Here is a 26,670-nt window from a genome sequence, read left to right on the forward strand (position 1 = left end):
TAGCCAGCCTTCTTGTCCCCTTCCCTTTGATGGCATGGCTGTCAGAGCATTTAACTTTGCTGTGACCGCTGATGGACTTGCTCCTCCACACCCTGGACTCAGAATTCTCTGAGAAGGGGGTGTTGCATGTTTCTCTCTGTCGTCCCAGTGCCCAGCCCAGGGCCTAGCCCATAATAAGTGTTCAGTGCATGTTTGCTGAATGGATGAAAGTTTGTGGCCAAAATGACTTGAAAATCATTAAAGAACCCTGCTGAGGAGTCAGTCACAGACCCTGTCTTCCCCAGCCCTTATCACCCCATGGCACATAGAGGAAACAGATATACTTGTAGGGCACATGGGGTAAGGGCCTGGCTTTCAAGGCAAAGGGGAATCCATAGCCCTCTCACCTGTAACCCATTTGGGGTGCACTGGCTGGGACCTGACACACCACCCTGAGGTGATGACTCCTGGTGAGCCGTATGCCAGCAGGAAGAGGGGTGGGGACATCCTAACTGCTTTCTTAGGCTGAGGAGCATCCTCTTGTCTGGGCACTGATACTTCTGTAGGAAGATGCGTCTCTCTAACAATCTTTGACCAGGAAAACTGAATTAGATGAGTGTTTCTGTGGTTGATGTCAATGAAATAACTCTCAGGGGCTGCAGTGCAAAAATATGATGGACATGGGGACTTGGTCAGTCTCCTGGGCGTGTTTACATTTTATTGGGGCTGTTGATTTTACAGTGAAAATGGGGCAGCATACTATGGCCTGTGGGCATTTGGCCTGCAGGGGCACCCTGAGGTATGAATTGTTTTTACATTTTTAAAGGATTGTAAAAAGAAGAGAACAACGCAAGACAGAGACCCTCTGTGCCCAGCAAAGCCTAAAATAGTTACTTTTTAGCCCTTTACAGAAAAAGTTTACTCACCACTGATCTGAAGTGACCTGCAGCTGTCTGAAACTCCAAACCACGGCCTGAAGCTTTTGTTGGTGCTGTAAAACTTCTCCCCAGAGAATGAGGAACTTCAGCCTGTTACTCATCTTTATCTTGGCTGGGAGTTGCTGTGTAGCAAGGAGGCCTCAATGCTTGTACCCATTTCTTACTGTGGGGAGCAGTTAGGTCTTCTTGTTATACCTTCATGTGTTATACCTGTTAATTATATCACAAAATCCACATGTAGTATCAACCAAGATCCCGCTGCTCAAAGGCTAAAGCTTGGACTTGGCATTTCTTTCCCACATGGTGGTTAAATTCATTGCTATGTGCTTGAAAGCTGCACTTGGCCTAAATTAATACAATAACTTAATCAGCTCTTTAGTTTTATACTTTAAAAAAATCTTGAATACTTTTTCTTTGTAGGTAAAAGCGGCATTTAATGAAGAAACTCGCTGTTATGAAATCAGAACAGCTTCAAGATGTAGAAAACATGAAGAGGTATTTATTTGCTATGGCCCTCACGATAACCAGCGGCTGCTCTTGGAATATGGATTTGTGTCCGTCTGCAATCCTCATGCTTGTGTTTATGTCTCAAGAGGTTGGTATCAACTTTGTTCTTATCACCAAAATGATATACTTTTTTTCCCTCATCTAGACATGTGGTTATTTTAAACTTTCCTAGGAATAGCAAAACCTTAATGCGTACATCTACATCATTTATTTTCTCCTAGATAGGGCTAGCCTTACTCTTACTGACCACATGATTTCAATCTTGAAGTAAAAACAAAAGCTTAGATTGATTGATGTTGAGGATGAGAAATGAGAAAAACTTTATTACATTTGTTGAGAAGTTAGAATGGAAGAGAAGGGAAACTGTTAAGGAGATAAATATATCTATATGAATAGATGGAAAGAAATGGAAATTTTTATACTGAGACATATCAAAAATATTAAGCACTGTGTACGTATGAGGCACTGTGCCAATTGCAGAGATAAATAGATCACCTAGTCCTTGTTTTTGGAGTTTAATGCCTGATGAAATAGTGATTCCATTTTTTTTTTTGGCATGAACTAACTAGCCCTTGTCATTAGTATTACTGTTTTTAAAATAATAATTTAACTATGAAATTTATGTTGTGAAAATTCCAAATACGACATTAAAAACATATATAGGGAGGCGGGGCAAGATGGCGGACTGGTGAGCTTTATGTTTTAGTTACTCCTCCAGGAAAGTAGGTAGAAAGCCAGGAACTGCGTGGACTGGACACCACAGAGCAATCTGACTTTGGGCATACTTCATACAACACTCATGAAAACATGGAACTGCTGAGATCAGTGAAATCTGTAAGTTTTTGTGGCCAGGGGACCCTCACCCCTCCCTGCCAGGCTCAGTCCCGTGGGAGGAGGGGCTGTCAGCTCCGGGAAGGAGAAGGGAGAACTGCAGTGGCAGCCCTTATCGGAAACTCATTCTACTGATCCAAACTCCAACCATAGATAGACTGAGACCAGACACCAGAGAATCTGAGAGCAGCCAGCCCAGCAGAGAGGAGACAGGCATAGAAAAAAAAACAACACGAAAAACTCCAAAATAAAAGTGGAGGATTTTTGGAGTTCTGGTGAAAATAGAAAGGGGAAGGGCAGAGCTCAGGCCCTGAGGCGCATATGCAAATCCCGAAGAAAAGCTGATCTCTCTGCCCTGTGGACCTTTCCTTAATGGCCCTGGTTGCTTTGTCTCTTAGCATTTCAATAACCCATTAGATCTCTGAGGAGGGCCCTTTTTTTTTTTTTAATCCTTTTTTCTTTTTCTAAAACAATTACTCTAAGAAGCCCAATACAGAAAGCTTCAAAGACTTGCAATTTGGTCAGGTCAAGTCAAGAGCAGAACTAAGAGAGCTCTGAGACAAAAGGCAATAATCCAGTGGCTGAGAAAATTCACTAAACACCACAACTTCCCAAGAAAAGGGGGGTGTCCGCTCACAGCCATCATCCTGGTGGACAGGAAACACTCCTGCCCATCGCCAGCCCCATAGCCCAGAGCTGCCCCAGACAACCCAGTGTGACAGAAGTGCTTCAAATAACAGGCACACACCACAAAACTGGGCGTGGACATTAGCCTTCCCTGCAACCTCAGCTGATTGTCCCAGAGTTGGGAAGGTGGAGCAGTGTGAATTAACAAAGCCCCATTCAGCCATCATTTGAGCAGACTGGGAGCCTCCCTACACAGCCCAGCAGCCCAGAACTGCCCTGGGGGGACGGCACTCACCTGTGACATAGCACAGTCATCCCTCAACAGAAGACCCGGGGTGCACAGCCTGGAAGAGGGGCCCACTTGCAAGTCTCAGGAGCCATACGCCAATACCAAGGACTTGTGGGTCAGTGGCAGAGACAAACTGTGGCAGGACTGAACTGAAGGATTAGACTATTGCAGCAGCTTTAAAACTCTAGGATCACCAGGGAGATTTTATTGTTAGGGCCACCCCCCCTCCCTGACTGCCCAGAAACACGCCCCATATACAGGGCAGGCAACACCAACTACACACGCAAGCTTGGTACACCAATTGGACCCCACAAGACTCTCCCCCACTCACCAAAAAGGCTAAGCAGGGGAGAACTGGCTTGTGGAGAACAGGTGGCTCATGGACGCCACCTGCTGGTTAGTTAGAGAAAGTGTACTCCACGAAGCTGTAGATCTGATAAATTAGAGATAAGGACTTCAATTGGTCTACAAATCCTAAAAGAACCCTATCAAGTTCAGTAAATGCTACGAGGCCAAAAACAACAGAAAATTATAAAGCATATGAAAAAACCAGACGATATGGATAACCCAAGCCCAAGCACCCAAATCGAAAGATCAGAAGAGACACAGTACCAAGAGCAGCTACTCAAAGAACTAAAGATGAACAATGAGACCATAGTACGGGATACAAAGGAAATCAAGAAGACCCTAGAAGAGCATAAAGAAGACATTGCAAGACTAAATAAAAAAATGGATGATCTTATGGAAATTAAAGAAACTGTTGACCAAATTAAAAAGATTCTGGACACTCATAGTACAAGACTAGAGGAAGTTGAACAACGAATCAGTGACCTGGAAGATGACAGAATGGAAAATGAAAGCATAAAAGAAAGAATGGGGAAAAAAATTGAAAAAATAGAAACGGACCTCAGGGATATGATAGATAATATGAAACGTCCGAATATAATACTCATTGGTGTCCCAGAAGGGGAAGAAAAGGGTAAAGGTCTAGGAAGAGTATTCAAAGAAATTGTTGGGGAAAACTTTCCAAATTTTCTAAACAACATAAATACACAAATCATAAATGCTCAGCGAACTCCAAATAGAATAAATCCAAATAAACCCACTCCGAGACATATACTGATCACACTGTCAAACACAGAAGAGAAGGAGAAAGTTCTGAAAGCAGCAAGAGAAAAGCAATTCACCACATACAAAGGAAACAGCATAAGACTAAGTAGTGACTACTCAGCAGCCACCATGGAGGCGAGAAGGCAGTGGCACGATATATTTAAAATTCTGAGTGAGAAAAATTTCCAGCCAAGAATACTTTATCCAGCAAAGCTCTCCTTCAAATTGGAGGGAGAGCTTAAATTTTTCACAGACAAACAAATGCTGAGAGAATTTGCTAACAAGAGACCTGCCCTACTGGAGATGCTAAAGGGAGCCCTACAGACAGAGAAACAAAGAAAGGACAGAGAGACTTGGAGAAAGGTTCAGTACTAAAGAGATTCGGTATGGGTACAATAAAGGATATTAATAGAGAGAGGGGAAAAATATGACAAACATAAACCAAAGGATAAGATGGCTGATTCAAGAAATGCCTTCACGGTTATAACGTTGTATGTAAATGGATTAAACTCCCCAATTAAAAGATATAGATTCGCAGAATGGATCAAAAAAAAATGAACCATCAATATGTTGCATACAAGAGACTCATCTTAGACACAGGGACACAAAGAAACTGAAAGTTAAAGGATGGAAAAAAATATTTCATGCAAGCTATAACCAAAAGAAAGCAGGTGTAGCAATATTAATCTCAGATAAAATAGACTTCAAATGCAGGGATGTTTTGAGAGACAAAGAAGGCCACTACATACCAATAAAAGGGGCAATTCAGCAAGAAGAAATAACAATCGTAAATGTCTATGCACCCAATCAAGGTGCCACAAAATACATGAGAGAAACACTGGCAAAACTAAAGGAAGCAATTGATGTTTCCACAATAATTGTGGGAGACTTCAACACATCACTCTCTCCTATAGATAGATCAACCAGACAGAAGACCAATAAGGAAATTGAAAACCTAAACAATCTGATAAATGAATTAGATTTAACAGACATCTACAGGACATTACATCCCAAATCACCAGGATACACATACTTTTCTAGTGCTCACGGAACTTTCTCCAGAATAGATCATATGCTGGGACATAAAACAAGCCTCAATAAATTTAAAAAGATTGAAATTATTCAAAGCACATTCTCTGACCACAATGGAATACAATTAGAAGTCAATAACCATCAGAGACTTAGAAAATTCACAAATACCTGGAGGTTAAACAACACACTCCTAAACAATCAGTGGGTTAAAGAAGAAATAGCAAGAGAAATTGCTAAATATATAGAGACGAATGAAAATGAGAACACAACATACCAAAACCTATGGGATGCAGCAAAAGCAGTGCTAAGGGGGAAATTTATAGCACTAAACGCATATATTAAAAAGGAAGAAAGAGCCAAAATCAAAGAACTAATGGATCAACTGAAGAAGCTAGAAATTGAACAGCAAACCACTCCTAAACCAAGTACAAGAAAAGAAATAACAAGGATTAAAGCAGAAATAAATGACATAGAGAACAAAAAAACAATAGAGAGGATAAATATCACCAAAAGTTGGTTCTTTGAGAAGATCAACAAGATTGACAAGCCCCTACCTAGACTGACAAAATCAAAAAGAGAGAAGACCCATATAAACAAAATAATGAATGAAAAAGGTGACATAACTGCAGATCCTGAAGAAATTAAAAAAATTATAAGAGGATACTATGAACAACTGTATGGCAACAAACTGGATAATGTAGAAGAAATGGACAATTTCCTGGAAACATATGAACAACCTAGACTGACCAGAGAAGAAATAGAAGACCTCAACCAACCCATCACAAGCAAAGAGATCCAATCAGTCATCAAAAATCTTCCCACAAATAAATGCCCAGGGCCAGATGGCTTCACAGGGGAATTCTACCAAACTTTCCAGAAAGAACTGACACCAATCTTACTCAAACTCTTTCAAAACATTGAAGAAAATGGAACACTACCTAACTCATTTTATGAAGCTAACATCAATCTAATACCAAAACCAGGCAAAGATGCTACAAAAAAGGAAAACTACCGGCCAATCTCCCTAATGAATATAGATGCAAAAATCCTCAACAAAATACTTGCAAATTGAATCCAAAGACACATTAAAAAAATCATACACCATGACCAAGTGGGGTTCATTCCAGGCATGCAAGGATGGTTCAACATAAGAAAATCAATCAATGTATTACAACACATTAACAAGTCAAAAGGGAAAAATCAATTGATCATCTCAATAGATGCTGAAAAAGCATTTGACAAAATCCAACATCCGTTTTTGATAAAAACACTTCAGAAGGTAGGAATTGAAGGAAACTTCCTCAACATGATAAAGAGCATATATGAAAAACCCACAGCCAGCGTAGTACTCAACGGTGAGAGACTGAAAGCCTTCCCTCTAAGATCAGGAACAAGACAAGGATGCCCGCTGTCACCACTGTTATTCAACATTGTGCTGGAAGTGTTAGCCAGGGCAATCCGGCAAGACAAAGAAATAAAAGGCATCCAAATTGGAAAAGAAGAAGTAAAACTGACATTGTTTGCAGATGATATGATCTTATATCTAGAAAACCCTGAGAAATCGACGATACAGCTACTAGAGCTAATAAACAAATTTAGCAAAGTAGCGGGATACAAGATTAATGCACATAAGTCAGTAATGTTTCTATATGCTAGAAATGAACAAACTGAAGAGACACTCAAGAAAAAGATACCATTTTCAATAGCAACTAAAAAAATCGAGTACCTAGGAGTAAACTTAACCAAATATGTAAAAGACCTATACAAAGAAAACTACATAACTCTACTAAAAGAAATAGAAGGGGACCTTAAAAGATGGAAAAATATTCCATGTTCATGGATAGGAAGGCTAAATGTCATTAAGATGTCAATTCTACCCAAACTCATCTACAGATTCAATGCAATCCCAATCAAAATTCCAACAACCTACTTTGCAGACTTGGAAAAGCTAGTTATCAAATTTATTTGGAAAGGGAGGATGCCTCGAATTGCTAAAGACACTCTAAAAAAGAAAAACGAAGTGGGAGGACTTACACTCCCTGACTTTGAAGCTTATTATAAAGCCACAGTTGCCAAAACAGCATGGTACTGGCACAAAGATAGACATAGATCAATGGAATGGAATTGAGAATTCAGAGATAGACCCTCAGATCTATGGCTGACTGATCTTTGATAAGGCCCCCAAAGTCACTGAACTGAGTCATAATGGTCTTTTCAACAAATGGGGCTGGGAGAGTTGGATATCCATATCCAAAAGAATGAAAGAGGACCCCTACCTCACCCCCTACACAAAAATTAACTCAAAATGGACCAAAGATCTCAATATAAAAGAAAGTACCATAAAACTCCTGGAAGATAATGTAGGAAAACATCTTCAAGACCTTGTATTAGGCGGCCACTTCCTAGACTTTACACCCAAAGCACAAGCAACAAAAGAGAAAAGAGATAAATGGGAACTCCTCAAGCTTAGAAGTTTCTGCACCTCAAAGGAATTTCTCAAAAAGTTAAAGAGGCAGCCAACTCAATGGGAAAAAATTTTTGGAAACCATGTATCTGACAAAAGACTGATATCTTGCATATATAAAGAAATCCTACAACTCAATGACAATAGTACAGACAGCCCAATTATAAAATGGGCAAAAGATATGAAAAGACAGTTCTCTGAAGAGGAAATACAAATGGCCAAGAAACACATGAAAAAATGTTCAGCTTCACTAGCTATTAGAGAGATGCAAATTAAGACCACAATGAGATACCATCTAACACCGGTTAGAATGGCTGCCATTAAACAAACAGGAAACTACAAATGCTGGAGGGGATGTGGAGAAATTGGAACTCTTATTCATTGTTGGTGGGACTGTATAATGGTTCAGCCACTCTGGAAGTCAGTCTGGCAGTTCCTTAGAAAACTAGATATAGAGCTACCATTCGATCCAGCGATTGCACTTCTCGGTATATACCCGGAAGGTTGGAAAGCAGTGACACGAACAGATATCTGCACACCAATGTTCATAGCAGCATTATTCACAATTGCCAAGAGATGGAAACAACCCAAATGTCCTTCAACAGATGAGTGGATAAATAAAATGTGGTATATACACATGATGGAATACTACGCGGTAATAAGAAGGAACGATCTCGTGAAACATATGACAACATGGATGAACCTTGGAGACATAATGCTGAGCGAAATAAGCCAGGCACAAAAAGAGAAATATTACATGCTACCACTAATGTGAACTTTGAAAAATGTAAAACAAATGGTTTATAATGTAGAATGTAGGGAAACTAGCAATAGAGAGCAATTAAGGAAGGGGGAACAATAATCCAGGAAGAACAGATGGGCTATTTGGCGTTCTGGGGATGCCCAGGAACGACTGTGGTCTGTGGATTTCTGATGGATGTAGAGGGAGCAAGTTCACAGAAATGTTGCTGTATTAGGTAACTTTCTTGGGGTAAAGTAGGAACATGTTGGAAGTTAAGCAGTTATCTTAGGTTAGTTGTCTTTTTCTTACTCCCTTGTTATGGTCTCTTTGAAATGTTCTTTTATTGTATGTTTGTTTTCTTTTTAACTTTTTTTTTTCATACAGTTGATTTAAAAAAGAAGGGAAAGTTAAAAAAAAAATAAGAAAAAGAAGGAAAAAAAAAGATGTAGTACCCCCTTGAGGAGCCTGTGGAGAATGCAGGGGTATTCGCCTACCCCACCTCCATGGTTGCTAACATGACCACAGACATAGGGGACTGGTGGTTTGATGGGTTGAGCCCTCTACCATAAGTTTTACCCTTGGGAAGACGGTTGCTGCAAAGGAGAGGCTAGGCCTCCCTATGGTTGTGCCTAAGAGCCTCCTCCCGAATGCCTCTTTGTTGCTCAGATGTGGCCCTCTCTCTCTAGCTAAGCCAACTTGAAAGGTGAAATCACTGCCCTGCCTCCTACGTGGGATCAGACACCCAGGGGAGTGAATCTCCCTGGCAACGTGGAATATGACTCCCGGGGAGGAATGTAGACCCGGCATCGTGGGACGGAGAACATCTTCTTGACCAAAAGGGGGATGTGAAAGGAAATGAAATAAGCTTCAGTGGCAGAGAGATTCCAAAAGGAGCCGAGAGGTCACTCTGGTGGGCACTCTTACGCACAATTTAGACAACCCTTTTTAGGTTCCAAAGAATTGGGGTAGCTGGTGGTGGATACCTGAAACTATCAAACTACAACCCAGAACCCATGAATCTCGAAGACAGTTGTATAAAAATGTAGCTTATGAGGGGTGACAATGGGATTGGGAAAGCCATAAGGACCACACTCCACTTTGTGTAGTTTATGGATGGATGCGTAGAAAAATAGGGGAAGGAAACAAACAGACAGAGGTACCCAGTGTTCTTTTTTACTTCAATTGCTCTTTTTCACTCTAATTATTATTATTGTTATTTTTGTGTGTGTGCTAATGAAGGTGTCAGGGATTGATTTAGGTGATGAATGTACAACTATGTAATGGTACTGTGAACAATCGAAAGTACGATTTGTTTTGTATGACTGCGTGGTATGTGAATATATCTCAATAAAATGAAGATAAAAAAAAACGAAAAAAAAACAAAAAAAAAACCATATATAGAAGATTGATATCTCCCTCTTTCCTGAAGCAGCAGAAACAGTTTTCTAGGCCATGAAGAAATGACCAGAAATTTATGAAGTTTATAATTTGACACAGTTTTAATATAAGTTCTAGTGGAAGTAGAAACTTGGTTAAGGTGATATTTCATTTTTTAGACCAAATGATAGTTATTTTTCAAAATAAAAAAGAGAAACACTGGGCCTTGCAGTGTTTCTTAGAAAACTAGCTTCAAGATTAGCCTCTTATTTTCAAAATCCTCATAACTTCAATATAGATGGCTATGAAATATCAATTTGTAAAATAGTTTGAACAAAATTTGTATTTTGGTCTGTTTTTTTACCTTTAAAAAATAAAAACAGCATAGGAACATAAAAGGAAAATTTCAAAATAGAAAAATCCCTCATTTCCGTACTACCCAAAAGAGTTTGTTTGTTTTTGCATCTTCACTTCTAGATTTTTTTATAGTTCCAGTCACCAGTATCTAGACTGTTTTGAATTTGGGCTTTTTAAAGCTTAATGTTATAAACTTTTGCCCATGTTTTTACAGAGGCTTTACTTTTGTTGGTTATCATTTCTCAACAGCTCTGCCAATGTCCTAGTGTTAGGTGATTTGTGATTTGCCTAGTAGGAGCTGGCTGTTTTGGCCTCCTGCCTGGAAGTCCTGATGGCGTTTCAGGAACTAAATAATGATCTCATTGAATTGGAATTGGGGACTAGACCTTTTTTGTGTGTTAATCAGGTAAAACGCTGTTTACATGTGTCTTGATTGCCAATGGGAAGGCAAGTGACTTGAGAAGGGAAGGTGCACATTGCTGTGTGAGTTATACCCTAAATCTCAGTCTGATTTATAATTTTTTATATTTTTTAATACAGATACACTTGTTAAATATCTTCCCTCAACAGATAAGCAGATGAACAAAAAGATTTCCATTTTAAAGGATCATGGCTTTATAGAGTAAGTATTTCTCTCTCTCTTTTGAATTTTTCCTTCAGGAATTTTCTTGAAAAAATCGAGGGTTCAGTTTTTTGAATCCTATAGTTGGGAGTTGCCCCTGACTGCATCAATTGGCAGGTGAGGATTTGTTGAATACTTATTAGGTGCAGTAAAAACGTGCTTAACATTGTGGGGAACATAAGGAGTCTGAGACGCTTTTATGAAACTTATCTGGGGACATAAGATCCAGGCCTGAAATATTAAATTATGATACCAAAAGGGTGCCCTGAATGTACTGATTGATGGCCCAGTGTGTGCATCTCTAATGTGTTGGGAGGGACGGCCTTGGGCTAATGCAGGACCAGCCTGGCTTCTGGACATTCCCAGTCACCCAGCATCATGGGTGCTGGTTGGACACTTGGGGTGTGTGGCTGGCTGGGTGATTCCACGCTGAGTGGACTAAACAGAGTTCCAGGCTCTCCCTTTCAGATAAAGTTAACTTTTAAACAGTCCAATAGTAGTGTGTGGGCCGCCTTGCTGTGGCAGCTGCCATTTGTTTGAGCCCCAGGATTAGACCAAATTCTATATCCCTCACCTCACTGTGAACTGTGGCATGTGCACTCTTGTGGTTCCCTTGTCCAAGTTTAGCTTCTTAACAGAATTAATTGGAAGCTAACTTTTTATTCTCGCTCTCTTTTTTTTTTTACACTAAAATGGAACTTTCTGTTACTCAGGCTTTATTCTTAAGTGTCCGTAGACCTGTTTTTTTTTTTTTTGGCTTTTTGACTGATGCTTTAGTTTCCTAGGCTGCTCAAAGCAAATACCATGAAATGGGTCAGATTTAAACAGGAATGGGTTTTGAGGCTGGGAAAATGTCCAAAATCAAGGTATCATCAAGGCCATGTTTTCTTCCCAAAGACTGGCTTGCCAGTGATCCTTGGCTCCTCTGCCACATGGCAAGGCACATAGTGGCATCTGCTGGGCTCTCCCTTTTCTGGGTTTCATTGATTTCAGCTCCTTGCTTCCCTGGCGTTCTCTCTTTCTGCACTTGTTCCATTTATAAAAGACTCCGGTAGAAGGATTGAGGTGGGTCACAACTTGATGAAGTAGCCTCCTCAAAATATCCTACTTAATGGGTTCACACCCACAGGAATGGATTAGATTTAAGAACATGATTTTTGGGGTACATCCAGCTTCAAACCACCACAACTGAGATTTCAGGTTACATCATGTTCAGTGGCCCCTTTAAAAAATATTTGACTTGTCATTCATTTGCTGTGGTGTCATGAAACAGTGAAATAAACGATTTGTTACTATTTGTTTTTTTATTTTAGAAATTTGACATTTGGATGGGATGGACCATCTTGGAGGTTGCTCACAGCTCTTAAGTTGTTATGTCTGGAAGCTGAAGAATTGTAAGTTCCCCATGTGTTGGTCATGAGCTGTAGTTAAAATCTGGATATAACTGGGGGTATATCAGGTAGGGTTCTCTAGGGGAACAGGACCAACAAGAGATATCTGTAAATACAAGATTTTATGAAAGTGTCTCATGCACATGTGGGGATGCATGAGTCCAAATTCTGTAGGGCAGGATGCACGAGTACAAATTCTGTAGGGCAGGCAGTGAACTGGCAACTCCGATGAAGGTGTTTGATGAACTCCTCAGGAAATGCTTCTCTGGCAATCTGAAAAGGAAGTGAAGGTTCTCTCTCTTCCTTAAAAGTCTTCAACTGATTGGATTAAATCCAGCTGATTGTATACTCTCATTTTGGCAGACATGCCCTTCGTTGATGTAACCGGTCATAGGTACAGTCAATTGACTGATGATTTACTAAACCAGCCTTCTGGTTTATTAACCAGCCACAGATGTCCTTGCAGTAACAGTTAGGCGAGTGCTTGCTTGAACAGACACCTGGGCACCATCACCTGGCCAAGATGACACATGAACCTAACCATCACAGGGGATTTTTGGCTGACGTTCGAATACCTATCCTGGGAGGAAAAAGGAATGTCTTCATATATTGAACTAGCTTATTTTTGTAACTTGCCCATGTAGTGAGTCTTTACTTCCAAGTTTAACCATTTTTGGAATCCTTGTTTTAAAGCCATATTCAGAGTACCTGATTCTGAGGACCTTTTAGTCTCTAATCAGTTATTTCCCCTGGTGACCTGCTCATTGTTCCGAGTGAACACTTTAAAACTTGGGAGCAATGGCACCATTCAGAGGAAAGTCTCAGCCTAGATTAGTTAGGTTTTTCCTGGGAGCAAAGAGAGCTCCAAACTCCAGGGCCACCCAGTTCTGTACAGGAGCAGATTCCGAGCCCCTGCTGACGGAGAGGCCTGAACTTTTCCGTGGGGGAGGCAACTGCAGGAGCCCTCGGTGTACACATGCATCCTGGTCAGCTCCTTAGTATTCCATGAGGCGGTCGCTCCCTATTCTTGGCACGTCTGACCATTCACTGCCCTCTGCACGGAGCTCCTTCACCCCAGTCCTTGTCAGGAGAACACCCTTCATCTCGCTCTGCCTGGTACTTAGCAGAAACACAGGTGAGAGAGACGCTCTCAGTAGGCTACCTGAGGAAGATGCTGAAGCCAGTCCACGGTGGCTGGAGGACTGAAGGAGATGGTGCTGATAAAGAGCTCTCAGCACAGAGCCTGGAAGCGGCTGGTGCCCATCCAGCGCCACCTCCTCCGCTCGTTGTTTGTAGTGTTGCTGACTTCTTCTGTAGTGACTCGGTGTTCTAGTTTGCTAATGCTGCAGAATGCAAAACACCAGAGATGGATTGGCTTTTATAAAAAGGGGGTTTATTTGGCTATACAGTTACAATCTTAAGGCCATAAAGTGTCCAAGGTAACACATCAGTAATCAGGTACCTTCACTGGAGGATGGCAGATGACATCGGAAAACCTCTGTGGGAAGGCACATGGCTGGCATCTGCTCCAAAGTTCTAGTTTCAAAATGGCTTTCTCCCAGGACATTCCTCTCTAGCAAGCTTGCTCCTCTTCAGACCGTCACTCACAGCTGCACTCCGTTCAGTCTCTTTGAGTCAGCACATTTATATGGCTCCACTGATCAAGGCCCACCCCGAATGGGCGGGGCCACACCTCCGTGGAAATATCCCATCAGTTATCATCTACAGTTGGGTGGGGCGTATCTCCGAATCCAAACATTCCAACTTAATCCCCACTATTATGTCTGCCCCACAAGATTGCATCAAAGAATATGGCTTTTTCTGGGGGACATAATACATTCAAACCGGCACACTCGGGAATGAAATTTCTTCCTGGTCTCAATGTCAGAAATACTTGTGTTTACCCTCAGCACATGGTGTGATTTTATCTTATAGATGCTGAATTCTATAACTGATTATGTTTCCTTTTTATTATTTGCTGGTAAACTCAGAGGCAAATTTGTGGTCCATCCAAATATACAGAATTTAAAGGCATGCAATTTCTCGCTGATGGATTTGTAGTAGCATCATCTGTCTTCCTCCTTTGTCGTCTTGTTTTCCCCATTCATGTAGCTTGGGGGAGATTCATGTAAGCTTCTTTAAATCCTTCTCGAAATGAGATATGAGTCCTTTTCAGAAAGGCATGTCAACCTAAAATTAAATAGAAAGCTGGATGTTTCCTAAAGATTGTGCTTAGGCCCATTTTTCTTCTCTTTGAATCATTTCTAATGGTTTAGTGTGGTATGGCAGTTAAAGTATGAGGTTGGGACTCTGCCAGATGTGTGTTTAACTGCTATTTTTGCCTCTCACTAGCTTTGTCAGGTATGGCAAGTTCCTTAACTTCCTGATTCTCAGTTTCTTCATGTCTGAGTGCTTTCTTAACAAGGTTGTTGTGAAGAATAAATTACATAATGGGTATACATAAAAGCGCTGGGGCTGGCACACAGTAAATTCTTTCTTTCCTGAGAATTCTTGTATTCCTTAGGTTTAAACCATTGCCTCTAAAACTGAAGACTTCTAAGACATTCTCTCTTGTGTCTTACCAGCTTTTCTGCATTTCTGACTGACATCTTAAACTTCCACTGGGATATTGCCCCAGTCATCTTATCTTGTCCCTTCTAGGCCAGATTGTGCTTCCAAATTCTCTACATCTAGAATCTGTTCCTCCAACCTCTTTCTTCCTGGTTAGTGCTTCTTCGTAGTGTATGGATTTGGCTCTTCACCCTGTGGCTCAGCCTCCTGCTTTGGCTCCTTCTCGCCAACCCTAACACCCTACCCACAGAACCTCATTTCCTGCAGACTCTTACAGTATAAAACTGGAGAGACCTGTGTGTGGAGACAGCCTTGACTATAGATTTGTCCTTCCATATGTAAAGCATTTAACTTTATAACAATGTTCTGTCCAGTTTGCCTTTTTTTTTAATTTTTTTTTTTAATGGTAAGATTGTTACTTGGAAAGAAGGAAAGCTGTGCCCCCTTTGTTCCTTAGTTCTTTGGTCCTTATTCCGTGGACTTACCTTCCTGCTCCTCTTGCCTTATTCCCTTGGTTGATAGCTGTGACGCCACTACTTACGTGTCAGGCACAGGATTACGATGATAAAATTCAGTCTCTGCCTGCAAAAAGCACCCACTCTCCTTGCATTTTATTCTTGGTTACTTCTCCTGACACTGCTCCCTTTTCACTTCTTACCTACCTTGCCTGCTTTAACATAGGAATCAACATGTTGATCCGTCAAATGCTCATAGAGCTTTTAGAGAATGTTTTTTATGGAATGAGTTTTTATTAGGCTTCTGGAAAGTTAGACTTTGCATGCTCTATTGAAGTGGAAAAGCTTTCTTTATTTTTTGAAAGCCTGCTAATGTTATCTTATTTACCATTTTGGTTCTAGCACATGCTGGAAAAAAGTACTTCTTGGTGAAGTAATTTCGGATACAAATGAGAAGACAAGTTTGGAAATAAGCCAGAAAATATGCTGTTATTTCATAGAAGAGACTAATGCTATGCTTCAAAAGGTATGTTTCTAGAATATGACATCTTTTCTTAAAGAAGTGTTCTGATCAAGTAACTACTTGTTTTGTACAAGTGAGATAGGGATAGTGTACTTTATAAAAACACTTTTTAGGGCCCTAAATAAATGAATGTTGGTATAATCTCAATTTTTGACTGTTGACCCTGCGCCTACACATTTTAATAAGTAGAAATTATTGTAGAACCTGTTGGTAATAGATTTTCAAGCATGATTTCCTCTTTTATGTTTTCATTTAGCAAATGTTTTAATTAAATGATAAATCAGCTCATTTGTATGAAACCATCACTGGGATTAAAAATAATTTAAAACTCACTTTCAGGTTTCTCATATGAAGGATGAAGAAGCAGCTTTGATAAACCAACTAACTTTGGTAGAAACTTTGTGGGCAGAAGAGCTAAAGATTCTACAAGTATCTGCTGAGATTCTAAACAATTTGCGAACAGCTTTTGCCTAACTTGACCAAAGTGCGTTTGATCACCTCCTGTGGTGGGTGTGACTTCTGAAGTAAACTAGACATTTTTTCACTAAGGTTTGAGGTATTAAATGTATTTTATCATTTACGATTGATCATTGGTTTCTGTTAAACAATTATATATGTAACCCTCTTCCATTTGCTACGAATACTTCCTGGAGTGGAGTGATGGCTGATCCAAGGACACTGAAGGGTATCTTTGGGGGCAGAGCAGGTTCTGGGATTCTGGAGCCCCCAGGGAAGATGGGTGGGCTGTTCTGAAGTTCGTTCATCTCACACTCTATAAAACTAACCCTGGCCTGAAGGAAGTACGAGGAAAGTGCAAAACTGTAAGGAGAGAGGCAGCCTATGAGGGAGCAGGGGTCAGCCCAGGGACTCCGTGTGGTCGGCCACTGGGTTTCCTGCTTCTTATTGATGTGGGCAAGGATTTGTGGTTCTAAGATGCTCTGAGACCCTCAGGTTAAGGGGCAGGTTAGCAGTGGGGGCTTGGTGTGGGGTTGTGTGTGTGTATGGGGGTGCCCCAGCAGTTCTGGGCCCCGGCCTGGCCTCGCCCTCAGCCATCCTCTGAGCCAGAGCCTCACCCCTGTCTGGGAAGCAGGGGCCTATAATCTGGGGCACTGTCCAGCTCCGGCTACTCATGATTTTAAATGGGAAGTGAATTTGCCACTGTTAAATACTGGAGAAATGTGAAGTTTGTTTCTCTGTTCTCCCTCACTTGAGGTTTTCCAGAAATTCTTGTCAGCTGATGGTCCCCTTCCATTCTCTTAGTGATGGGTGTTTAATGCTTTTATCTGCTGCTTTTCTATCATTTAAATGGGGCTACTGGGAGGGAGAGGAGGTAGTTTTTTTTTGTGTTCAGTTAGCCATTTGGAATAAAGAGTTTTTGCTTTCCTTTTTAAATTTTTTAAATGACAGATGCATTTTAGGCTGTAGGCTTTCCTCTGAATATGACTTTTCTATACAGTGTGCCCTGTTCAACAGCTTTTTAGATTTAAACTGACTTTGGCTTTATACTTTTCACAGCCTTTTTAGGCTGTTGAGGGAGGTAGAGCAGATGTAGTTTTTCTCAACATGCTGCTGACTTTACTGAGGCCACACACTTATTGATAGAGCCAGGGCCAGAGAGGTAAAAACCTTTACTTGTTCCAATCACAGAAGCAGATTGTGCCGATTATAAAACTTGACGGTTATTGAAACATATGACAGTACCATTCATTAAATATCGTTTTGATTATGTGTGAAGCACTCTGCTAAGGCCTGTATGTCCAGTCATTCACCCTCCACAATCATGCCATTTTACAAACAGAGGTTAAGAGAGCTGCCTATGATTACACATGTAGGATGTGGTGGAGTGAAAATACCCTCAGCAGGAGCCACTGTTCACAGCTCTGGTGTATGTGTGTCCAGAATTCGCCATGCCGGTCCTGATGTCAGCTCTTCCTTCTGTCTGCACTCTGGGTCCAGGACTGTCAGCTCCATTTGCAGCAGGCATCAGCCCTGGGCAAAGGGCAGAACTTCTTCACGTTCTTCCCCACGGAAGTATCGGAGCGAGCTTTGTAGATGGTACTGAAGGTTTTGTTGGGGAGACAGGTGCAGAAGGGGTCTCCATTGCTCTCCCTGCCAGACAGTGTCCAAGTCTTGATGAAAACTGTAGCGTGAGCCTGCCGGGAAGCAGCCTTTCTTCTCTGTCTCGCAGCAGGGCGAGGACATCAGGTGGCACTCACTGCGGTCTCCTCCCTTAGGGAGGCGGGAGGTGGGTGCCGGCATGCTTCTCCTGGTCCTGGGGGGGCCTTATGTGAGAAGGGAGGGTCTTGGTGTTCTGCTCTGTAGACACAGCATCTCCTTGGCCCACCTGTTCTTCCCTGGATGGACCCACTGAGGTGGGTGCTGGAGGAGCCTTCGAGGGGGAAACCTGGGGTTTCCAGGAGGAGGGTTTTTCCCCTAAGCATGCGCATGACCCCTCACATCCCTAAGGAGGAACTTGCCCAATTGTTACTTTGGGAAGAACGACCGGCTCAGCTCCACCATCCTTTCAGCCTGATTCCTGGAGTGTTTCCTGGGCAGACCTTGCCCCTTGGTGAGCCTGTCCCCATCCAGCACAGCGGTGCCCTGTGGGTGGGGGTGTCTGTCGAATTCTGGGTTCAGTTGAGGTGAACTGACCTAAAGCCATGTTGATATTTTGACTTACATCTTTACTCTGTTTTATTTCTGACCCTATCAGAACTAAGGTGTGTGTATGGGGGGAAAGTCATCCCATAACTCAGAAGAGTCATTGACTTCAGGGGACCCCAGGATATGTAACAATGATGGGGTGGAGCCTTGGAGAGGGGTTGAATGACACTGTCAGAGATTAGGGATGGGGCCTGCCCATCCCACTGTAGACTGTGAGGGGAAACCCAGTGAGATTGTGCTGGTTTGGAGCTGTTATGTACCCCAGAAAAGGCCATGTTCTTTTAATCCATTCCTGTGAGTGCAGACCTATTATCTTTTTATTAGGTTGTTCAACTGAGATGTGACCCAGCCCATTCAAGGTGGGTCTTAATCCTTTGCTGGGGTCCTTCATGAGAAGATGAAAGTCAGAGACATTTGGAGAGAACATAGAGAGAGAAATGCCCTGGAGATGCTAAGAGAGAATACACAGATGGTCAGAGAGAAATCCACAGGAATTAGAAGCTGAAAGCAATGAAACCTGTGAGCGAAGAACCAGCAGATGCCAGCCGTGTGCCTTGCTATCTGGCAGGGGATCCCGGGACTGAAGTACTGGTAGACGCTGGCTGTGCACCTTGCTGTCTGGTGGAGGAACCCTGAGTGCCAGCAGCCTTTCTTCAGAGAAGGTATCATCCTGTTGATGCTTTAATTGGGACATTTTCATGGCCTTAGAATTGTAACTTGTAACTTAATAAAACCCCGTTGTTAAAAGCCAACTGATTTCTGGTATATTGCACTCCGGCAGCTTTAGCAAAGTGCAACAGAGACCTTTCCACTGCCCAAAGTCCTCTTGATTTCCCTCACATGTTTTCGTTCTGCTCCAGAACTTGAACTCCTCTCCCTTTGTGGAGCTCAGCAAAACCAGGTGATTGGGCCCCCTCTCCTCAGAAGGCAGGCAGAGTTATAAACAAAATGTGTCATTTTTATGTCTTGAACCTCTTTCCCTCTTAGTATATGTAGTTTATGTTGATTTTATTTAATAGCTGCAGCATATTCCATGATATGCTATATTGGGAGTAGGCACACTTTTTGGTAAAGAGCCCGATAGTAAATATTTTAGGCTTTCTGGGTCATATGGTCTTTGTCACAACTATTCCATGAAAGCAGCCGTAAACAATACGTTAAAAAAATGACATGGCTGAATTCCAGTAAAACTTTATTTCAGACAGGTGGCAGGCTGTAGTTTACAACTCCTATGCTACACCATAATTTATTTTTCCTGTCCCATATTAATGGACATTTAGGACCTAAATATATTAATTCCTACTTCAAGGCGCTCCACTCCTTCCAAAAATGAAGCCCCCTTCTAACTTTAAAAACTTAGCAGACCCTCATGTTATAATTGTTGTGCTTTTGTCGTCCAGTGATTAGAAAAAATGCATAATGACGAAAAGCAACTGCTCAGAAACACTTAAAATGACTAATTTGTAATTCACAACCAATGTACATTTATTTGAAAAATAGTTGTGTAAGACTTTCAGCCTTGGTGTATGTATGAAAGCGCAGCCTCCTTGCCAGGAATCTGTGGCTCCTGTAGGGCTGCTTTGTGGCTTGCAGGGTGAAACCACTGTTTATAAGCCACCCCACTGCCTTCCTGGGCTTGTTCCTGTAACATCATCACATGAGCCAGCAGCACCTTTCTCCCTGCCCATGCCAGGAGGGGCAGTTAGTGGTACCCTCTTACCAAGGATACTGGTACTTTCTTAATTCTCTAACCACCCCCCTCCCATCACCCCAGTGCCATTTTTTTCTTTTTCCTTCTGTTTTTCTTTTCTCTTTGCTAGTTAGTGCCTTGGGCCTGCCTGAGGTTGCCAGGACTCCCACTTCTTGTTAGGATCTGGTGTGTGGGTGGTAAACTTCCCACTGCTGACTTGGCCAGAGGGGACAGCCACCCAGAAGTTGAGGACCATGTGAGGCATTCCTCTGGAACCTTTCAAATTAAAAATAGAAGAGGCTCTTCTCAGCCCGAGATGGTTTCAGTGCTTCTGCCTGAAGGTGGAGACTGGTCATGACCTTTGAGGAAACAGGACCTGCAATTCTACGAAAATGGCTTTTTTACTGATGCATTTGGCTGCCACCATTAGAGGAACTGTCAAGATACAGAAGTGGGGAATCTCTTTCAGCTCCTTTCTTGATAAACAGCAACTAACTCATGTATTCTCTATCAATATTGGGCAACAGTTTTGTCCCGAGGAGGCAGGCAACTATCAGAAAACCCATATTGATTTGTTTTCTGACATTTGAATGTAGTCTCATCAGGAACGCTGAGGTGTTGGTTCACTTGGAAAAGAAAATCACATGTGAATCATGTTGGTTCACTTGGAAAAGAAAATCACATGTGAATCAAAGGAAACAAGAACGTTAGGGGAAGCGGTCAGCTGCAGGTTCTTGCCTCCAGGCCCTCCCGTGCAGCGCAGCGAGGCCTCCTGCTCCCTCCAAACCTACCCTCGCACTTTCCAGGGCCAGTTCTCTGCCTTCATTGCTTGTATAACCTTATCTGGAGCGCACATTTTTTTAAAGTTCCCTCTGTTGTTTGTAGTTCTAACATTAGGCTCTGAGTTAATTAAAAAAACAAACTCAAAAAATTAGTAGGATGTATTTAATAAAAATGTGAAGTTACCCCTTCACACCTACTAGGATGGCTGTAATGGGCAGACAGTGAGAAGTGTGGGCGAGGATGTGGAGAAATTGGAATTCTCGTACACTGCTGGTGGGAATGTAAAATGGTGCAGACACTTTGGAAAACAACTTGGCAGTACTTTACTCAGGATGACCTTTTGACTCAGCAGTTCCACTCCCAACTATATAACCAAGAGAAATGAAAACAATGTCCACACAAAAACTTGCACATGGATATTCATAGCAGCTTTATTAATAACCAAAAGGTAAAAACAGTGTCTAAGTGGACATCAGCAGATGAATGGATAAGCAAAATGTGGTACATATGTATGATGGAATATTATTCAGCTGTAAGAAGGAATGAAGCCTGAAGCATGTGACAGCGTGGATGAACCTTGAGGATGTAATGCTGAGTGAAATAAGTCAGACACAAAAGGCCGTGTATGATTCCATTTATGTGAAACGTCCGGAATAGGCAAATCTGTAGAAAGAGAAGGTAAATTAGTGCTTGCTTAGGGGATGGAGGAGTTGGGGGGGGGGGGGTGATGGCTAAGGGCTGAGGGGTTTCTTTGGGGTGATGAAAATGTTCTAAAAGTGATTGTGGTGATGGTTGCCCAACTCTGTGTGTACTAAAAACCATTGAATTGCACACTTTAAATGGGTGAATTGTGTGGTATGTGAATTATATCTCAATAAAGCTGTTAAAAAATGTAAGATTAGTACCTAAGGGGTAAGAATTACATCTCTCTTCTCACTTTCAATGAACACTTTTGCACAGGAGTGTCCGGAATTCATTGCTCTGATGAAGATCGTGGGGCCCTGGGGATGCTAGGCCCTCTGTCCCACACACTGCATTGATGGCCTCATTTAATCCTTACATTAATCTGTTGAGGCTATATTCCCTTGATTTTGTAAATGTAGAAATGAAAGTTCTGAGAGGTAACATTATTGCTGGGGTCACACAGCTGCTAAGGGGCAGAGCGAAGATTTGAACCTTGGCCAACTTCAGACTCCCAAGGCCAGCATTCGGGAAAGGTGCAGGTGGGTGCAGGTAGGGACCTGACCTCATCTGATTGGAACTGTATACACCCAGGTGTATCCAGGTTGGTCAACCTCGGAAGAAAGTTTGGGGTACATAGGGAGTGCTCTCTCCTGGTGCATCCACAGCCTTCTTCTGATAAGCACAGAGATGCCTTAACATACGGAAGAGCAGACTTGTGGCCTAGGGGAACCTGTCTTCAAAAATGACAACCCATTCCCCAAGAAAGGGTATTATTAGCCACATTGTACAGAAGAGGAAATGGGCTCAGAGAGGTGCAGCACCTGGCCCGAGGATACCCAACAGGTAAGTACAGAGCTACCTGGGGTGCAGGTGGGGGTGGGGACCACCTCCGTAACAAGCAGCTGGAGCCATCAGTACTCGCAGTGACTCAGACTCTGGGGGTAGGGTCTATGAATATGGATTTCAAACAAGCCTCCACGCTAAGTGTGGGAACCACTGACCTAGAAATTCCCAAGGAAGAGATCTCCCTCCCTCTGGAGGTGTTAGTCCTCTGGGTTGAATTGGTCATTTCCTGGGCTCTTGATAGGAAGCATTGGGCAAACTTGACCCTGATTGCATGAATCCAGGGCCGTTCTTTTTTTTTTTTTTGAAATTTTTTTGAAAATTTTTTTTTATTGAGATATATTCACATACCACGCAGTCATACAAAACAAATCGTACTTTCGATTGTTTACAGTACCATTACATAGTTGTACATTCATCACCTAAATCAATCCCTGACACCTTCATTAGCACACACACAAAAATAACAAGAATAATAATTAGAGTGAAAAAGAGCAATTGAAGTAAAAAAGAACACTGGGTACCTTTGTCTGTTTGTTTCCTTCCCCTATTTTTCTACTCATCCATCCATAAACTAGACAAAGTGGAGTGTGGTCCTTATGGCTTTCCCAATCCCATTGTCACCCCTCATAAGCTACATTTTTATACAACTGTCTTCGAGATTCATGGGTTCTGGGTTGTAGTTTGATAGTTTCAGGTATCCACCACCAGCTACCCCAATTCTTTGGAACCTAAAAAGGGTTGTCTAAATTGTGCATAAGAGTGCCCACCAGAGTGACCTCTCGGCTCGTTTTGGAATCTCTCTGCCACTGAAGCTTATTTCATTTCCTTTCATATCCCCCTTTTGGTCAAGAAGATGTTCTCCGTCCCACGATGCCGGGTCTACATTCCTCCCCGGGAGTCATATTCCACGTTGCCAGGGAGATTCACTCCCCTGGGTGTCTGATCCCACGTAGCGGGGAGGGCAGTGATTTCACCTTTCAAGTTGGCTTAGCCAGAGAGAGAGGGCCACATCTGAGCAACAAAGAGGCATTCAGGAGGAGACTCTTAGGCACAAATATAGGGAGGCCTAGCCTCTCCTTTGCAGCAACCGTCTTCCCAAGGGTAAAACTTATGGTAGAGGGCTCAACCCATCAAACCACCAGTCCCCTATGTCTGTGGTCATGTTAGCAACCATGGAGGTGGGGTAGGCGAATACCCCTGCATTCTCCACAGGCTCCTCAAGGGGGCACTACATCATCATTTTTTTTCCTTGTTTTTCTTTCTTTCTTTTTTTTTTTTTTTTTAACTTTCCCTTCTTTTTTAAATCAACTGTATGAAAAAAAAAGTTAAAAAGAAAACAAACATACAATAAAAGAACATTTCAAAGAGACCATAACAAGGGAGTAAGAAAAAGACAACTAACCTAAGATAACTGCTTAACTTCCAACATGTTCCTACTTTACCCCAAGAAAGTTACATAATATAGCAACCTTTCTGTGAACTTGTTCCGACTATATCCATCAGAAATTAACAGACCATAGTCATTTCTGGGCATCCCCAGAACGTTAAATAGCTTATCTGTTCTTCTTGGAATATTGTTCCCCCTTCCTTAATTGCTCTCTACTGCTAGTTCCCCTACATTCTACATTATAAACCATTTGTTTTACATTTTTCAAAGTTCACATTAGTGGTAGCATATAATATTTCTCTTTTTGTGCCTGGCTTATTTCGCTCAGCATTATGTCTTCAAGGTTCATCCATGTTGTCATATGTTTCACGAGATCGTTCCTTCTTACTGCCGCGTAGTATTCCATCGTGTGTATATACCACATTTTATTTATCCACTCATCTGTTGAAGGACATTTGGGTTGTTTCCATCTCTTGGCAATTGTGAATAATGCTGCTGTGAACACTGGCGTGCAGATATCTGTTCGTGTCACTGCTTTCCGATCTTCCGGGTATATACCGAGAAGTGCAATCGCTGGATCGAATGGTAACTCTATATCTAGTTTTCTAAGGAACTGCCAGACTGACTTCCAGAGTGGCTGAACCATTATACAGTCCCACCAACAATGAATAAGAGTTCCAATTTCTCCACATCCCCTCCAGCATTTGTAGTTTCCTGTTTGTTTAATGGCAGCCATTCTAACCAGTGTTAGATGGTATCTCATTGTGGTTTTAATTTGCATCTCTCTAATAGCTAGTGAAGCTGAACATTTTTTCATGTGTTTCTTGGCCATTTGTATTTCCTCTTCAGAGAACTGTCTTTTCATATCTTTTGCCCATTTTATAATTGGGCTGTCTGTACTATTGTCATTGAGTTGTAGGATTTCTTTGTATATGCAAGATATCAGTCTTTTGTCAGATACATGGTTTTCAAAAAATTTTTTCCCATTGAGTTGGCTGCCTCTTTACCTTTTGAGAAATTCCTTTGAGGTGCAGAAACTTCTAAGCTTGAGGAGTTCCCATTTATCTATTTTCTCTTTTGTTGCTTGTGCTTTGGGTGTAAAGTCTAGGAAGTGGCAGGGCCGTTCTTATCAGAGCATCGGGGTGAAAGGGGTCCTGGAGTTTATCCGTACCAACCTCTTCATTTTGTGGTAGGAGCCCCGAGAAGTTGAGAAACTTGCTTTGGGCCATAGATTGTGGATCAGAACCCATGGTTTCTTGCTGATTTTTGTGGACTTTCCACTCTTCTGCATTCTACTCCCAGAGTGTAAGATCTAGACACTCTCCCAAATGAACATGCCCCAAACTGTTCCTCTTTAGGAGAACCAGAAAGTGTGAGCTGAGCTATGGAAGGAGAAAAGGAAGTGGTAGCTTAGTCTGAGAACAGGTAGGGAAAGGGCTAGCCAGGTGTTGGGACCCCTCTTGTTCTAGTTTGCTAATGCTGTGGATGCAAAACACAAGAGACGGACTGGCTTTTATAAAAAGGGGGTTTATTTGGCTACACAGCTACAGTCTTAAGGTCATCAAGTGTCCAAGGTAACACATCAGTAATCGGGTACCTTCACTGGAGGATGGCCAGTGGTGTCCTGAAAACCTCTGTCAGCTGGGAAGGCACGTGGCTGGCATCTGCTCCAAAGTTCTGGTTTCAAAATGGCTTTCTCCCAGGACGTTCCTCTCTAGGCTGTAGTTCCTCAAAAATGTCACTCTTAGTTGTACTTGGGGTATTTGTCCTCTCTCAGCTTCTCTGGAGCAAGAGTGCTTTCAATGGCCATCTTCAAACTTTCTCTCATCTGCAGCTCCTGTGCTTTCTTCAAAGTGTCCCTCTTGGCTGTGGCTCCTGTAGTTCCTCTTCAAAATGTCACTCACAGCTGCACTGAGTTTCCTCTCCTTGAGTCAGCCCATTTATATGGCTCCACTGATCAAGGCCCACCCTGAATGGGTGGGGCCACGCCTCCATGGAAATATCCCATCAGTCATTATCCACAGTTGGGTGGGGTGCATCTCCATGCAAAAAACCTAATCCAAACGTTCCAACTTAATCCCCACTATTATGTCTGCCCCACAAGATTGCGTCAAAGAACATGGCTTTTTCTGGGGGACATAATACATTCAAACCGGCACACCTCCCTAATGGGGACGGAGGCCCCACAGCATGTAGCAGCCTCCTTGACCAGGACAGAAGTTGAAGATCACCAGACCTCCTCAAGGAAGAAAGTATGTACAGATGGTGTCATAAACAAAGCATTGGAACTCCTTCCCCTGATCACTGTTGATAACAAGACTTCAGCCTCCTGTGTCATGAGACTCTGCTGAAACTCTGTCCTCATACCCTATGGAATGTCTTTGTCCTAAACTCTTATAAGCTGCCCTTTGCACTCCCCATTCTTTGTGGAGTGCTAACTTCCATTTTTTCCGGCCAGCCGCCACCGTTGGACAATCTCCTATTCATAAGTCCTAATTAAACTCCTGTTTAATTCCATTCCTGGTGTGTTCTTTGGTCTTGGGTCTGAACTGGGGGTTGGAACACCAGGCATTTGATATTCATCTTTCTCATTTAATCGGCAGAAGCTCTAGGAGATGGGTCTTACATCTTTTATGAGCAGCGAAGAAACTGAGGCACAGAGGGGTCCAGCGACTTGTAAATACCATTCAGCTGGGATGTGAACCAAGGAGTGTCTGTGTTCAAGCTTGTGGTTTGTCAGTTATGCCTGTCTCTGCCTCCCACAGCAGACAGCCTGAGGTATAGGGACTGGGGCCTACCTC

General features: G+C 42.3%; 1 protein-coding gene across 9 annotated transcripts in view; it reads left to right on the forward strand.

The window, feature by feature from the left end:
* The window catches only part of SETD4 (SET domain containing 4), a 33,427-nt gene extending 14,196 nt beyond the window's left edge, over positions 1–19,231 (forward strand). For 4 of the 9 annotated variants that reach the window (XM_037831798.1, XM_037831837.1, XM_037831844.1 and 1 more), the window contains 5 exons: positions 1,338–1,512; positions 10,794–10,875; positions 12,189–12,269; positions 15,695–15,818; positions 16,155–19,231. In XM_037831798.1, coding sequence (XP_037687726.1) covers positions 1,338–1,512; positions 10,794–10,875; positions 12,189–12,269; positions 15,695–15,818; positions 16,155–16,289 — 597 coding nt within the window. In that variant the 3' untranslated portion in view covers positions 16,290–19,231. The remainder of the gene's footprint in view (positions 1–1,337; positions 1,513–10,793; positions 10,876–12,188; positions 12,270–15,694; positions 15,819–16,154) is intronic. The other 5 variants (XR_005216178.1, XR_005216179.1, XR_005216180.1 and 2 more) reach the window with 5 other exon arrangements.
* The last annotated feature ends 7,439 nt before the right edge of the window (positions 19,232–26,670 follow it).

The sequence above is a fragment of the Choloepus didactylus genome, chromosome 1 (genome assembly GCF_015220235.1).
Source record: "Choloepus didactylus isolate mChoDid1 chromosome 1, mChoDid1.pri, whole genome shotgun sequence".
Lineage (NCBI taxonomy): Eukaryota > Metazoa > Chordata > Mammalia > Pilosa > Megalonychidae > Choloepus > Choloepus didactylus.